Source organism: Panthera pardus, unplaced genomic scaffold, assembly GCF_024362965.1.
Source record: "Panthera pardus isolate Hobbes unplaced genomic scaffold, ASM2436296v1 HiC_scaffold_13, whole genome shotgun sequence".
NCBI classification, from domain to species: domain Eukaryota; kingdom Metazoa; phylum Chordata; class Mammalia; order Carnivora; family Felidae; genus Panthera; species Panthera pardus.
This window is the reverse complement of record NW_026526688.1, coordinates 21,235,514-21,252,826: the sequence shown is the minus strand read 5'-3', so window position 1 is coordinate 21,252,826 and position 17,313 is coordinate 21,235,514. Positions and strand designations below refer to the sequence as shown.

Genomic DNA, 17,313 nt, shown 5'->3' with positions numbered 1-17,313 from the left:
TTTCTAAGCATGCAGGGTGTTGGCTCATCTGTTGGGCCTACAAAATAATCTCTGATCCTTAGAGCCAAAAAAGAGAGAAGTTTGATGGCAATGGGGAGGTGGGCAGTGTGCCAGCCCAGTGGCAAGTCCTGAGGGTTGATGGCTTTCTCCAGACAAGGTTGTACGGCCCCTTCCTTTGTGGTGCCCATAATCTAATGGAAGGACCGAAAGTGGGTAAACAAGAAAAGATAAAATTTCAGGAAGTGATAAGCGGCACAAAGAATCAATAATCAGGACGTATTAGTCTCCTAGGGCTGCTGTGACAAAATACCACAAGCCAGGTGGTGTGGCTTAGGGCAACAGAAGTTTCTCCTGCCCAGTTCTGTCCTCAGGAAACTTCTGTCTCTGCAACTCTGGTCTCCCTGCCTCTTCCTGGCTTTTGCTGGTGGCTGTCTATCCCTAGTGCCCCCAGGCTTGCACCTGCGTCACCCCAGTTGCTGCCTCTATGGTCACCTGGTCTCCCGTGTGTCTTTGACTTCACATGGCATTTTCCTGTGTGTGTGTCTTCTTATAAGGACACCAGCATATTGGATCGGAGCCCACCCTAATGACGTCATCTCAACTTGGTTACCACTGCCAAGATCCTATTTCCAAATAAGGTCACACTCATTGGTACAAGGGGTTACGACTTCAGTGTGCCTTTTTGCAGGGCACATTTAACACGCAGCATGGGGTGAGAGGATGGAAGGACCATGGAGGGGAGTCAGAGCATGGTTTGGACAGTAGAGTCAGAGGCCTTTCTGGAGAGAGGAAGTCCATGGTGCAGGTGTCCAAAAGAAGAGCTGCAAGGGCCAAGGGCACGGGGCAGAGCGGCTTCCAGGTGTCCCTGTGGTCAGTGTGGCCAAAGGACCGTTAGGGAGGAGACAGGAAATGGCAAAAGCTAATAGGCACAGGAAGACTTACGGCTTTATCTAAGATGGAGGTCATTGGAGGGTCTTGACTAGAGTAGTGCCCATGATCCAACTGATGTTTTCAAAGGTAGGAGGGCTAGGGTGGAAGCTGGGAGCCTACATAGGGAGCAGTTTTAGTAGTCTACGTGCAAAGTGGCTTGGTCCAGCATGGCCGCAGTGGATGTAGGTGCTTCTCCCTAGTGGGGCGAGTCCTATTAAGCTGAGAGGATTTGATGTGGCCTGGGAGAAAAAGACAAGAACATGTGTGACTCTGAGGTTTTTATCCTGAGCAACTGGGTGAATAGAGTTGTCATATACTGGTAAAGGGACACCAGGGAAGGAGCCAGACTGAAGAGGCATCCAGAGGTCAGTTTGAACACGTTCAATTTGAGATGCCTCCTAGCTTTCCAAGTGGCGGTGCTGAGTCAGTGACAGACTATTCAGATCTGGAGTGTAGAGGCAAAGTCAAGATGGGACAAGGCAGCTCTCAGCATATAAATGCTGCTAGGACCCAGGAGGCTGTGTGAGGCCACTTAGAAATTGAATGTCATAAACGATTGAGATGAACTGCAAGGATTAAGCCCTTGGGACCCAGGTCAGGCAGGAAAAGAAGACGAGGAAGGGCCGCCAAACAGACTGAGAAGTTGTCAGGGCCGTACAAAAAAAACAAAGAAAACAAAACCAATTCAGCGCCCTGTTTTAGGAGCCAGGCAAACTGAGTGCTTCAAGAAGAGAGTGATCATTTCGCAATACTTACCAATATCGAGTCATTATGTTGTACACCTGAAACTAACATTACATGTCAATTATATTTCAAAGCAAAATTAAAAGAGAGCAATCAACCCTGTTCTAATGGATACTCTAATATTTCAAAGTAAGGTCTTTTTGGCATTATTATTGAAGTATAATTAACAGACAGTATTCCATTAATTTCATGTGTACAACATAGTGATTCAACATTTATATCCATTATGAATGCCCACCACCATAACTGTAGTTACCCTCTGTCACCTTACAAAGTCATTACATATTATTGACTACATTCTCTATGCTGTACTTTAAATACCTGTGACTTACTTTACTACTGGAAGTTTGTACCACATATTCCCTTCACCTATGTTACCTGTTTTCCCCCACTCTGGTAACCTGTAGGCTGTTTCCCTGTATCTATGAATCTGCTTCTCTTCTGTTTGTTTATTTGTTTTCTAGATTCCATATATAAGTGAAATCATACAGTATTTGTCTAACTCTGACTTATTTCACTTAGCATAATACCCTCTAGGTCCATCCATGTTGTCACAGTGGCATAATTTCATTTTTTTGTGGCTGAGTACCATTCTACTGATACATGACACGTCTTTATCCACTCATCTACCAAAGGACATTTAGGTTGTTTTCATAGCTTGGCTATTCTAAATAATGCTGCAATGACTGTAGAAGTGTATGTATATTTTATAATTAGTGTTTTAATTTTCTTCAGATAAATACCCAGAAGTGGAGTTGCTGTATTATGTGATATTTCTGTTTCTTTAAAACAATTTTGTGTTTTTAATTCCCTTGCCTTTGGAGATGTGCCAAGTAAGAAATTGCTGCGACTGAGGTCAGAGGGGTTTTTTTCCTGATTTCTCCTCTAGGGTTTTGATTGTTTCATGTCTCACATTCAGGTGCTTTATCCATTTTGAGATTATTTTTGTGAGTGGTGTAAGAAAGTGGTCTAGTTTCACTATTCTGCACGTTGCTGTCCAGTTCTCCCAGCACCATTTGTTAAAGAGACTGTCTTTTTTCCATTGGATACTCTTTCCTGCTTTGTCAAAGATTAGTTGGCCATACTTTTGTAGGCTCAATTCTGGAGTCTCTGTTCTATTCCATTGGTGTATGTGTTTGTTTTTGTGCCAATACCATGCTGTCTTGATGATTACAGCTTTGTAGTAGAGGCTAAAGTCTGGGATTGTGATGCCTCCTGCTTTGGTCTTCTTCTTCAATATTACTTTGGCTATTCAGGGTCTTTAGTGGTTCCATACCAATTTTAGGATTGCTTGTTCTAGCTTTGAGAAGAATGCTGGTGCAATTTTGATTGGGATTGCATTGAATGTGTAGATTGCTTTGGTTAGTATTGACATTTTCACAATATTTATTCTTCCAATCCATGAGCACGGAATGTTTTTCCATTTCTATGTATCTTCTTCGATTTCCTTCATAAGATTTCTATTGGGACCTCATGAAGATAAAAAGCTTCTGCAATGCAAAGGAAACAATCAACAAAACTAAAAGGCAACCAACAGAATGGGAAAAGATATTTGCAAATGACATATCAGACGAAGGGCTAGTATCCAAAATCTATAAAGAACTCACCAAACTCCACACCCGAAAAACAATCCAGTGAAGAAATAGGCAGAAAACATGAATAGACACTTCTCTAAAGAAGACATCCAGATGGCCAACAGGCACATGAAAAGATGCTCAATGTCACTCCTCATCAGGGAAATACAAATCAAAACCACACTCAGATATCACCTTGCACCAGTCAGAGTGGCTAAAATGAACAAATCAGGAGACTATAGATGCTGGAGAGGATGTGGAGAAATGAGAACCTTCTTGCACTGTTGGTGGGAATGAAAACTGGTGCAGCCATTCTGGAAAACAGTGTGGAGGTTCCTGAAAAAATTAAAAATAGATCTACCCTATGACCCAGCAATAGCACTGCTAGGAATTTACCCAAGGGATACAGGAGTGCTGATACATAGGGGCACGTATACCCCAATGTTTATAGCAGCACTCTCAACAATAGCCAAATTATGGAAAGAACCTAAATGTCCATCAACTGATGAATGGATAAAGAAAATGTGGTTTATATGCATAATGTAATACTACTTGGCAATGAGAAAGAATGAAATATGGCCTTTTGTAGCAACGTGGATGGAACTGGAGAGTGTTATGCTAAGTGAAATAATACATACAGAGAAAGACAGATACCATATGTTTTCACTCTTATGTGGATCCTGAGAAACTTAACAGAAGACCATGGGGGACGGGAAAAAAAAGTTAGAGAGGGAGGGAGGTAAACTATAAGAGACTCTTAAAAAACAGAATAAACTGAGGGTTGATGGGGGGGTGGGAGGGAGGGGAAAGTGGGTGATGGGCATTGAGGAAGGCAGCTGTTGGGATGAGCACTGGGTGTTGTATGGAAACCAATTTGACAATAAATTTCATATTAAAAATAATAAAAAATAAAACAGTTTTTTAAATTTATTTATTTTGAGAGAGAGAGAGAGAGAGAGAGAGAGCATGGGAGGGGCAGAGAGAAGGGGAGAGAGAATCTCAATCAGGCTCCATGGTGTCAGCAGAGAGCCTGATGTGGGGCTTGAACTCATGAAATGTGAGATCATGACCTGAGCTGAGACCAGGAACCAACAGGTTAACTGACTGAGCCACCCAGGTGCCCTCTATTTTGAATATTTTGAGGAAACTTCATAATGTTTTCAATAGTGGCTGCACAAATTTACATTTCCATCAGTAATCCACTTTCCTAGACTCTGGGTCTGAAGTTCTCTCTTGTCCATCAAGAGAGCAGGACACAGGACTGAAAATGCAAGAGAGGCTAATGTCTGGGAGGAGACAAGAGTAAGGGTCCTTGCTCCTTTTTTATTAGGATTGAAGGCTTACAAGTATGATGGGCATGCACAGAGAGACAATGAACCAGTGAACATTAACTCATGGAGTGGAGAAAAGGGGTTTTGGAGATATGTGGTGTTAGGGGTTTGGGTCAATACAAAACAGAATCGTAGAGCTGGGAGGAAGGTCGTTTACATCACACATGAGGAGCCACCTCTGTTTACCTAAACTGGACTAGGGGGACAAGAAAGACAACGCATGCTGTCTCAGGGTCAGCAAGGTACCTTTCTTTTGCTAATTAGCTCCACTCTGGGCAACTTTGCCCTGCTGTGGTCTATAGCCGTGTTTACCTATTTTGGTCCATCCTTCCTGTGAAATCAGCTTTCTACTATTGTACTAAGTTGGAGGGCATTTCCACCCTGAATACCTAATCTTGTTTGCCTCATCTTGGATGTTTTCATTCTGAGATTCCCTATTCCTACACCTTTTTCCTGTACTGGAGGCCTTTGCCCTGTTTACCTAATCTTATTTACCTAATGTTGTTTACCCAAACTTGGGTGTGTACATCCTATGACTTTCTAATTTTTTATGCCTTGTTAACCCATCGGTGCAAACTCAAGCTTATTCCCCACAATCCATGAGGGTTCCTTTTTCTCCACATCCTCTCCAATACCTGTTCTTTCTTGTGTTGTTGATTTTAGCTATTCTGACAGGTGTGAGGTGTTATCTCATTGTGGTTTTGACTGGCATTAACCTGATGTTTAGTGATATTGAACACCTTCTCATGTGTCTTTTGGTGATCTGTATGTCATCTTTGGAAAAATGTCTCTTCAGGTCCTCTGTCCATTTTTAAATCAGACTTCTTTTTGGTGTTGAGTTGTATGACTTCTTTATATATTTTGGATATTAATCCCTTATCAGGTATATCATTTGCAAATATCTTCTCTTATTCAGCACGTTGACTTTTCCTTTGGTTGATGGTTTCCTTTGCTGTGCAAACCTTTTTGGTTTGATATGCTCAGTTTATTTTTTCTTTTGTTGGCTTTGCCTTATAGAGACAGATCCAAAAAAATATTGCTGAGACTGATGTTTAAGAATTTACTGCCTATGCTTTCTTTTATGAGTTTTATGGTTTCAAGCCTTACATTTAAGCCTTTCATCCATTTTGATTTTATGTAGTGATTTCTATATTGATTTGATTTTTGTATATGGTGTGAGACAGTGGTCCAGTTTTATACTTTTCATGTAGCTCTCTGGTTTTCCCAGCAGCATTTATTGGAGAGATAGTCTTCTCCCCATTGTGTATTCTTAGTCCCTTTGTCATAGATTAATTGACCATATAAGGGTGGGTTTATTGCTGGATTCTCTATTCTGTTCCAATGATCTGTGTGTCTGTTTTTGTACCACACTATTTTGATTACTGTAGCTTTGTAGTACAAGTTGAAATCTGGGAGCATGATATCTAATGCTTTGTTTTTCTTTCTCAAGATTTCTTTGGCTATCTAGGGTCTTTTGTGGTTCCATACAAATTTTAAGATTGTTTGTTCTAGTTCTGTGAAAAATGCCACTTATATTTTGATAGGGATAGATTGAATCTGTAAATCCCTTTGGATAGTATGTACATTTTAATATTAATTTTTGTAATCATGAACATGGTATATCTTTCCATATTTTGGTGTCGTTTTCATTTTCTTTCATCAATGTCTTACAGTTTTTAGAGCAAGTCTTTCATCTTCCTGGTTAAATTTAGTCCTAGGTATTTTATTCTTGTTGAAGCAATGATACATGAGACTGTTGTCTGAATTACTTTCAGTTAGTTTATTATTAGTGTTATAGACACACAACAGATTTCTGTATATTAACATTGTATCCTGCAACATTACTCAATTCATTTATCAATTCTAGTAGTTTTTTGGTAGAGTGTTTAGGATTTTCTATATATATAATATCATGTCATCTATAAATAAGGACGATTTTACTTCTTCCTTACGAATTTGGATAACTTTTATTCATTTTTCATATCTGATTGCTGTGGCTAGAGCTCCCTGTAATGGTTTGAATAAAAATGGTGAGAATAGTACCCCAGTTGTGTTCCTGCTCTTAGAAGAAAAGCTTGCAGCTTTTCACCACTGAGTATGATGTTAGCCGTGGGTTTTTCATATATGGGATTTATTATGTTGAGGTATGTTTCTTCTATACCTATTTTATTGAGAGTTTTTGTCATGAACAGATGTTGAATTTTGTCAAATGTTTATCTGCATCCATTGAGATGATCATATGGTTTTTTATCCTTCATTTTGTTAATGTGGTGCGTCATGTTGATTGATTTGCAGATATTGACACATCCTTGATTCCCTGGAATAAATCCTACTGGATCATTGTGTATAATCCTTTTAATGTATTGTTGAATGTGGTTTGCTATTATTTTGTTGAGGATTTTTACAACCATGTTCATGAGGGATATTAGCCTTTAATTTTCTTTATTCATACATCTTTGTCTGGTTTTGGTATCAGGGTAATAGTTACCTCATAGAATGAATTTGGAAGCATTCCTTCTTAAATATTTTGGAATAGTTTATGAAAGTTAGGTATTACTTCTTTAAATTTTTGGTAGAATTTACCAGTGAAGCCATCTGGTTCTGGATTTTGTTTGTTGGGATTTTTTGATTACTGATTCAATTTAATTACCAGTAATTAGTCTGTTCAGATTTTCTATTTCTTCCTGATTCAATTTTAGAAGGTTTTATGTTTCTAGAAATGTATCTGTTTCTTCTAGGTAGTACAATTTGTCATTTCTCATAGTAGTCTCTTACGACTGTATATGTGTGGTGTCAGTTGTAACTTCTCTTTCATTCTCATTTTCTTTATTTGAACGTCTTTTTTTTTTTTATTTGTCTGGCTGAAGGTTTATTCAATTTTCTTTCTCTTTTCAAAGAACCAGCTTTTAGTTTCATTGATCTTTTGTATTTTTTTCAAAGTATTGATTTCATTTATTTCTACTGTGGTCTTTATGATTTCCTCCCTTCTGCTAACTTTGGGACTTCCCCCCTCTAACCCCCTGCCCTCCACAACTCCTTTAGGTATAAGGTTAGATTTGAAGCTTCTCTTGTTTCTTGAGTTAGATCTACATCTCTATAAACTTCCTCTTAGAACTGTTTTTGCTGCATCCCATAGATTTTGGAACGTTATGCTTTGATTTTCATTTGTCTCCAGGTATTTTTGATTTCTTCGATTTCTTTATCAACTAATCAGTTGTTTAGTAGCATTTTGTTTCGCCTCCATATGCTTGTGTTTTTTCTAGCTTTTTTTCCCATCATAATTGATTTCCAGTGTCATACTGTTGTGGTCAGAAACAATGTTTGGTATGATTTCAGTCTTCCTAAATTCACTGAGACTTGTTTTGTGGCCTAACATGTGATCTGTCCTGGTGGATGTTCCATGCGCCCTCGTAAAGAATGTGTATTCTGTTGTTTGGGGATGGAATGTTCTGAATATATCTGTGAAGCCTGTCTGTCTAATGTATTGCTTACAGCCACTGTTTCCTTTCGGTTTTCTGTATGGATGGTCTATCCATTGATAACAAGTGGGCATGTTAGTCCCCTACTCTCACTGTATTACTGCAAAATTCTCCCTCGAGGTCTGTTAAAATTTGCTTTTGTATTTAGTGCCTCCATGTTGGGTGCCTGGGTCTTTACAATTTCTATATCCTCCAGCTGGATTGATGCTTTTATCATTATAGAATACGCTTCTTTGTCTCTTTTTACAGTTTTTGTTTTAAAGTCTCTTTTGTCTGATAGAAGTTTTGCTACCCCAGATTTTTTTTTCCTTTTCTTTTCTTTTCTTTTCTTTTCTTTTCTTTTCTTTTCTTTTTTTTCTTTCTTTTTCTTTCCTTTTTTAAAAATTTCCATTAGCATGGATAATCATTTTCCATCCCTTACTTTCAGTCTGTTTGTGTCTTTAGCTCTGAACTGAATCTCTTACAGTCAGCATAGAGATGGGTCTTGTTTATTTTTTGTGTATTCACTTACCCTATGTGTTTTAATTGGAGCATTTACCAACATTAAAGTGATTATTGACAGATACGTGCTTATTGCCATTTTGTTCATTGTGTTCTGGTCACTTTTATAGCTTTCTCTGTTCCTGGAGTGCCTGAGTGTCTCAGTTGGTTCGGCGTCTGACTCTTGGTTTCGGCTCAGGCCATGATCTCCCGGTTCTTGAGTTTAAGTCCCATGCTGGGCTCTGTGCTGAGCGAACAGAGCCTGATTGGGATTCTCTCTCTCTCTCTCTGCCCCTCCCCCACTTGCTCACACGCTCTCTCTCTCAAGATAAATAAACATTATAGTTCTCTCTGTTCCTGTCTTCCTTTGCCCTTTTCCCTTATGATGACTTTCTCTAGTTCTATGTTTAGAAATCTGGGGGTTTTTTAGTATAATTATTACATGTTTTCAGTTTCTGGTTACCATGAGGTCTCTCTCTCTCTCTCTCTCTCTCTCTCTCTCTCTATATATATATATATATATACACCACCCTATGTGTATAGCAATTGATTTTTAAGTTAATGGTTGCTTACGTCTGAACACATGCTAAAAGCACTGTACTACATTTTTATCTTCCCCATGTTTTATGTACGTGATGTCTTACTACATTATTTTTTTGTGTGCATCCTTTAAGTAATTATTGTAAATATAGTTGATTTTACTACTTCTGTCTTTTGAGAGAGAGAGAGAGTTGGGGGGGAGGGGCAGAGAGGGAGGGAGGGAGAGAATCTTAAGCAGGTTTCACACTCAGCGTGGGGCCCAACATGGGGCTCAGTCTCACAACCGTGAGCTCACGACTGAAACCGAAATCAAGTGTTACACACTTAACCAAATGAGCTACCCAGGCGCCCCACTACTTTTGTCTTTAACCTTCTCACTGGCTTATAAGCAGTGGATCCATCCCTTTCACTGTATGTTTGCTTTTTCCCAGGGAGATTTTTTCTTTCATAATTTTCTTCCAGTTATGGCCTTTTCATCTTAAGGAGGTCCCTTTAACATTTCCTGTAAAGTCAGTTTAGAGGTGATGAACTCTTTGAACTCTTGTTTGTCTGGGAAAGTCTTTATCTCTTTTTCAACTTTGAGTGATAATTTTGCAGGTTAGAGTATAGATTGTTGTTTTTTTTCCTGCAGTACTTGGAATATATTATAACCGCGCCCCCCCGCTGTAGCCTGTGAAGTTTCTGTTCAAAAACAAGTAGATAGTCTTTTGGTGTTCCCTTGTACACAACTAGTTGCTTTTCTCTTGCTTCTTTTAAGATTCTCTCTTTATCTTCAATTTTTGACTTTCAGTTTTAATGTGTTTTTGTGTAGACATCTTTGGGTTCGTCTTGGTCAGGACTCTCTGTGCTTCTTGAACTTGGATGTCTGTTTCCTTCCCCACGTTAGAAATGTTTTCAGTTATTATTTTTCAAATAAATGCTCTGTCCTTTTCTTTCTTTGCCTTTTGGCACCTCTATAATGTAAATGTTAGTACGCTTAATGCTGTCCTAGAGGTTCCTTAAGCTACTCTCATTTTTAAAAAATCTTTTGTCTGTGTGTGTGTGTGTGTGTGTGCGCGCGCGCGCATGCATGCGTGCATATGTGTGTGTGTGATTTCCAGTACCCTGTCTTCCAGATTGCTGATCCATTTTTTTCTGAATTTTCTAATCTGCCATTGATCCCCTTTAGTGTATTTTTTATTCAGTTATTGTATTCTTCATCTCTGATTGGTTCTTTTTAATATTTTCTTTCTCTTTGTTGAAGAGCCCACTGTGTTCAGCTATTCTTTTCCCAAGTCCAGTGAGCACCTTAAGACCATGACTTTGACCTCTTTATCAGATAGATTGCTTATATTCCCATTTTGTTTAGTTCCATCTAAGGTTTTGCCCTGTTCTTTTGTTTGGAACATATTCCTCTGTCTCCTCATGCTCTGACTCTCTGTGTTTGTTTCTGTGTTTTAGGTAGGTTAACTACATCTCCCAGTCTTGAAGAACTGGTGTCATGTAAATGGTGTCCTATAGGGCCCAGAAGTGCAATCCTTCTTGGTCACCAGAAGCAGACATTCCAGGATCACCCCACATGGGCTACATGGGCCTTCCTGCTGTGGCTGGACCACAACTGCCGTGGCTGGACCACAACTGCCGTGGCATACTTTTGGTTGAGGCTGGTCATGTGGGAGCCACTTTGGAGAGGCCACTTACCTGGTACAGTCGGGTAGGAGCTGACAAAGTAAGAGCCTCATCCTGGAATAGAAGTATTTGTTCTTAGAAATTGCTCTTTTATGAAAATGCTACTTTAAGAAATGGTAGGAGGGTATTTTGGAGTGGGGTTCTTGAAAAAGGAAGGGGTAGAGTAGGGAAAGAAAAGGCTCTTAGCTTTCTATTTTCATCTCCCAAGTATCATTGGTTTCCCACCTCAGCTTTGTCCTTGGGGAGGTGTATGTATCCTTGTGGGGTGTTTCATGAAGAATCAAAACATTAGAGTAGGACATTTTCATCAGTTTATATAACTTGCTGGGGAACCCCTGAGCTACTCAGCAAAGTTCTAGTGTGCTTATTTTCATGCTACCTTCAAGTGAGACCTTTCCCCTTACCTGTCCATGAGGAGAAAAAGGTAAACAGCTACAGATCTTTATGTTAATGACTGTGTTCATATCAAGTCTTCATCTGAGCAGCTGTCAGTGATTCTGCTACTGATTTTTTTTTTATTTTATTTTGTAACTCCTCCAACATAATTCTATTCTATAGAATTAGAGAGGTTAATAGTCAGGTCACCTTTATTGAACGTTTGATTGCAACCCTCAGTTGGTGATGCAGAATTATAGTCCTTTGTCCTGCTTACTTCTTGCTTTGTAACATTTACTCATTTATTTTGGAGACAGGCTTTTGACCAGTGTCTCCTTGCTTCGGGATTCTAATGTATGCCTTGGAAAAGCATAACCAGCCATTCCAGGAAGCTTGTACCCTTCTCCTTGGCATCACATTCTGTTTGATTTGGAACTTCTTGCCAAAGCCTGGGGCATATCACACAAAGAAACCACTTGGACAATGGTGCTATGCATGAGATTTGCGAGGGGGAAAAGGGAAGAAGAAAAGAAACTGTTACAATATGCTAATCTTTAAGTGAATCAAAAGACAATAGCATGAACTGAGAAGAGTCTAGACCTTTTATCCAAGGGTCTGTTTTTTCATTAGCTTCTTAGTGACCTGGGATGAGCTACTTGGCATCTATGATCTCAGTTTTTTTCACCTGTAAATTAGGAAGAAGAATAATTGCTTTGCTTCCATCACAAGCTTATCATGGAGATCACCACGAGATGTTATCACAAGACAATCAAAACAGCAAGTAGCTAGCACTTACTATGGGTCAGACACTACTCTCAGCATTTTAAATGTATTAACTTATTTAATCCCTATAGCAGTCGATGAGATAATCATTATCACCATATAATTCTCAATTTGCAGATGAGCAGAGACAGGGAGAGAATAGGTAACTTCCCAATGTCCCACTGCTAGTAAGTGGCAGCTAAGATCTGAAGTCAATAATGATATTTAATAGTTTGTGTATTTTACCACTTATTTCTCTATAAAAATACTACTATGCAATAGTCTCAAACATGAAATGGTAATGGGCTCTCACCTATCATATAAATTTTGAAGACCTTTTTTAGACATAGTTAGACAGAAAAGTCATATTCTTTAAGAAGTTAGACATAGAATTTGGGAATGATTCAATCCCAGATCTGTCTGGGTGTCTGTGTGGCTGTAAGTGGCTCCTGTACTTAGTGTCATTGCTATCAAACTATGGACCAGTTCCATGGTCAAGCAGTTACAGTTAGATCAATTGGTGGGTCTGTTCGGGAAACCAGTCAAAGTACTCCGCAGGGATAATGCCACCTATTTGGTTGCATACTCTCCATAAGCAGGTAATCTAATGTTCCTGCGTAGCAGAGTCCCATAGGATCTGAGAGCTTAGAAGTCATGTGAGTAATACTGTTATCTAAATTCCATAAAACTTGCAGACAGTTGTGGTCATTTCTGATAGCTTGAATTCCTGTTACATGATAAAGAAAACACATCACATAAGACTTCAACCCAAAAGTCCATGAGTCCCATAGACACAGTGTGATGAAAATGCCGCGGGGCATGGATGGACATCATAATGGTAGACTTTAATTTTCTACCTTAAGTAAAGTGCTGTAACTTTTACTCTATCCCAAAACTGAGGCTTATGTTCACAACCGATGTTGCTGGATTAGCATACTCACGTTGATCTGACATGTTCTCGATGGTTACGGTGCCTCTCCTTCTGGAAGGTTGGGGAAATATGTGCATTTATGCCACTGCCCATCCCCCTATGTCATTAGAACTTTAGGAGGTGAATAAACTAAACATGCAGGACCAGGGGAAGTCTTGGCAAACAGCAGGTTCAACAGCAGGTGATGGGGACTCATCTTGGGGACTGATGCTCAAGAACACAACTCTGCTCCCTAGAAGGATGGAGGAAGTTCAGCAGGGCCCATGACACAGGCCTCGGGAAAGAAAGAGGGCTCTCAACTGGACCCGAAGTCATGGAAAAGAGCAGGGCCCAGGGAGCAAGGCATATAAGCCCAAAGAAGGCAGCAGTTGATGTTGATTGATACTAAGTTCAGAGTGGGATTGGTTCCAGGGTCTGGGCTCAGCTGAACTAAAAGTGGAGTCTGAATGGCTCCTGTTTCAAAGGGCAAAGGGTAACATGCAAAGGAAACCAAGTTTATCGTTACACAGCGTCCAAATCAGGTGAATTTTTAGTACATAAGAGTATGGCTCCGTGAAATGCTCACAGATTGCACACATGCGTGTAACTAGCCCAGATCGAGAGAGGATGTTTCTGGAAATGCCCCTCATGTCCCCTCCTGGTCACCCCACCCCTCCAAGGTAAATTACTGCCTAGATTCTAACCTCAGAGATTCAAACCTGAAGTTTCTAAAAATGGGGTTTCTGATATTTATACATCAGAGGAGATCTGCCTTTTTGCCATCTTCTGGGGGCCTTAGACCCAGCAACTGTGAGCATGTACTTCCTTAAGACAGGGGTCTGCTGGGGCCACCTCAGTTGGTTAAGTGGCTGACTTCGGCTCAGGTCATGATCTTGCTGTTCGTGAGTTCGAGTCCCGCATCGGACTCTGTGCTGACAACTCCAGGCCTGGAGCCTGCTTTGGATTCTGTGTCTCCCTCTCTCTTTGCCCCTCCCCCACTCCTGCTCGCTCACACACACTCTCTCTCTCTCTCAAAATTAAATAAACATTAAAAAAAATTTTTTTTTTTTAAAGACAGGGTCTGCCAAAGCAGAAGCGGCATCCCTTAGGGGCATGGCTTCACCAGGACCATGTGGCTCACCCTGTTTTGTCACCTGCCTGGCCTCTGGTATAAGTGCTTACAACACTTATCTTTTGCCATCTCTTGATCCCACTTGCAGTGACTTGGTACTTTTGACCACCTGAGGTCTTTTTTTTTTTTTTTTAACATTTATTCATTTTTGAGAGACAGAGACAGAGCGTGAGTGGGGGAGGTGCAGAGAGAGGGAGACACAGAATCCGAAGCAGGCTCCAGGCTCTGAGCCATCAGCCCAGAGCCCGACGTGGGGCTCGAACTCACTGATGACAAGATCATGACCTGAGCTGAAGTGGGATGCTTAACCGACTGAGCCATCCAGGTGCCCTTGACCACCCCAAGTCTTAAGTACATATGCCAGGGTAATATTAGATAAATAAATGCATCCATCAAGAAAGGGAAGATTTTTCTCCTGATTAATCACTTTTCCCCATTTTATACAAATGCCCTGCAATTTCCTCACTCGGCTGAGATTTTTGGAGTCATTTATTCAAAATATATGCAGGATATTTATGTCCATACAGCGAAACACGCCCTTGGAATGAGTCAGAAGACGTGAATTCTACTCACATTCTGCCACTAACCAGCTGTGTACAACTTACTTAACATTTAAGGGTCTTCTTAAATTTTTAAATCTATAACAAAGGAATTTTACCTAAATGACTTCTCAGGACCCAGGACATTTTGCAATTCTGTGGGCATATAGTGAGGTTGCCTTTGAGCTCATGCAAATAGACAAACTGAAAAGGCACAGTCTTCTCGTCCTTGCTGGGTGCACACAGGCGCACGGCTGGGCAGGCATGTGGGATATGGGGGGTTTCTGGGGCCCGGAGGCATCTATCTCAAGGGCAGGTGAGGGGGAGCAGTCTTCCAAGGGTGCAGGCAGGAAGGGGTGAATTGTCTGTAGAGAAAGGAAAAACAGGACTAAAATGGACTCACAGTAGGTCAGCTTTTTATTATCACCTTTGGCCTGCAATTGTCAACAATGCTGGTGATAAAATAATCCTTCCTCCCCGAAATATTTTGTTGACTGAGTTCTAAACCAATGCTACAGTTACCCTTGAGCTCTTAAGAGCTCCTATGGAAGCTTTAAATGAGCACAGGTGTAGTGCTTATTCCTTCCTCAACTTTGCACGCTGTGTGGACACCGTCTACCCTGATACACACAGAGTGCACTGTGCACGCTCAGTTGAGAGAAAGTTCGTAGTGGCTTGAAATCTGAGTGTGCTTCCACTCAGTGTGTCTGTACTCCCTGAAGGGTACATATTCCTGCATTTGAACAGCAAATTCAGGGGCCCCTGGGTGGCTCAGTTAAGCGTCTGACTCCTGATTACGGCTCAGATCATGATCTCACAGTTCGTCAGTTTGAGCCCCATATCAGGCTCTGCACTGACAGTGTGGAGCCTGCTTGGGATTCTCTCTCTCTTCCTCTCTCTCTGCCCCTCCCCTGCTCTCACACTCTCGCTCTCTCAAAATAAATAAACTTAAAAAAAATAAACAGTAAGTTCAGAATGAACAATGGTCACCCTGAGACCCCAAGGACCGGAAACAGCCCTTGAATCAAGTGACTCTGATGCTGCCATTCTCTGTGGCCCCTTAGAGACTGTGACACAGCGTGAACTACACGCAATGGTCTTTTTGTTTGGTAAGTGCAAATTTTAGTTCACAAGTGCAATATTTCACTGAATTTGAACAAAATCTTTTATTTATTTTTTTTACTGTTTATTTATTTTTGAGAGAGAGAGCGTGAGTGGGGTGGGGGCAGAAAGAGGGGGAGACACAGAACCCAAAGCGGGCTCCAGGCTCTGAACTTGTCAGCACACAGCCCGACGTGGGGCTCAAACTTGCCAACCGTGAGATCATGACCTGAGCCGAAACTGGACGCCTGACTGACTGAGCCACCCAGGCGCGCCTTGAATAAAATCTCTGAAGCTAACACACATTCCCTTTCAGTTACTCGTTGTTTTGCAAGTAAAGGGTGAACTGAGATAATGGCTATTCCTGAAAATTATTTTGATGAAGGAGAGTGGTGCCCCAAAGTTACCCGTTGTAGGTGTTGAATCCTTCGGGTTTGAGTGCGTTGTTCTTTCCTCACGTTTGTACTAGTCACTGGCCAACAGCCTCCGAAGAACAAGCGTCCAAAGGAGCCGGGAGAGAACAGAATCAAGCCCACCAACAAGAAGGTGAAACCCAGAATTCCTAAAATAAAGGACAGGGACGCAGCTGATGGCACACCAAAGACGCAGTCAATAATGATCCAGATGCTGGAGAAAGGCCGCTTCCAGAAACCTGCAGCTACCCTGAGTCTGACAGCAGGGCAAACCCTCGAGCTTCGGTGTAAAGGGAACAAAATTGGATGGAGTTATCCTCCCTATCTCGACACCTTTAAGGACTCCCGTCTCAGGTGAGCATTTATTTATTTATTGTTTTACTTGCGTTGGGTCAAGGGTCCTTCCTTTGTTAAGCGCGGCATTGTTTCTGACATACACGATTTCGCCCTAATAGCTTATAAAAAAATGAAAACTCAATAAGCAAACGCTGTAGATTTTATTTCTTTGTCCAGTTTTTGAAAATTATTGCAAATCCAAGGCCCCAAGGTGACTCAGTCAGCTAAGCGGGGGACTCTTAATTTCTGCTCAGGTCTTGATCTCATGGTTCATGAGATCAGGCCCCACGTCAGGCCCTGCGCTGGCAACTCGGAACCTGCTTGGGATTCTCTCTCCTCTCTGTCTCTCTGCTCCTCCCTGCCCTCCCCCCCTTTCTCTCTCTCTCTTTTTCAAAATAAATAAAAATTGAAAAAAATCTTTAAAAAAGTACTGCAAATCCTATCCACGTGAGTTAAAACAGTGAAATTTTATAGGAAGGCACGTGACCAGTGATTGAAACTGTGATGCGTAGAGATATTTAAGAATTCATATAGTAAAAATAACGAGCCCGGTCACTGCTTTCTGTCATTTTTAGTAATTATAGTGAAAACTGAAATGCCCTAATTGGAGATGCCTGTGAGCAACTTGAGGCAATGCCAACCTAAACTGGTTTTGAACTTTTCAACTGCTTCTGGTTTGTTTTTACTTTCCTGAGCATATGAGTTTTATATCCAGGGCTTCTTCAATTGGTGACAGGCCAAAGATTTCTCATGTTTGAATCAGAACCTTCAGGAGCCTGGATTTCTTGTCCAGACAAGTGGTTAAGATGATGCTTAGGAAAAGTGTTAAAGAGCAAAAACACGGAGCACAATTCAGTGAGTCCTGGGAGGAGCCTGAGGCCTCCGGGGCTGGGGATCCGGTGCATATTTGGGAGGGGGTTCCCCCCAAACCCCTGCATCTCCATTTCTTCATGTGCAAAATAAAGGGGATGGGATTGCATGATTTCTAAGATTCTTTCC

The 17,313-nt window shown here is 41.0% G+C and overlaps 1 protein-coding gene across 1 annotated transcript in view; it reads left to right on the top strand.

Annotated features, from left to right (window-relative positions):
• Nucleotides 1-17,313, top strand: part of PDGFRL (platelet derived growth factor receptor like) — a 70,878-nt gene that overhangs the window by 2,880 nt on the left and 50,685 nt on the right. Inside the window, exon 2 of the mRNA XM_019466729.2 lies at nucleotides 16,035-16,332. Coding sequence (XP_019322274.2) covers nucleotides 16,035-16,332 — 298 coding nt within the window. The remainder of the gene's footprint in view (nucleotides 1-16,034; nucleotides 16,333-17,313) is intronic.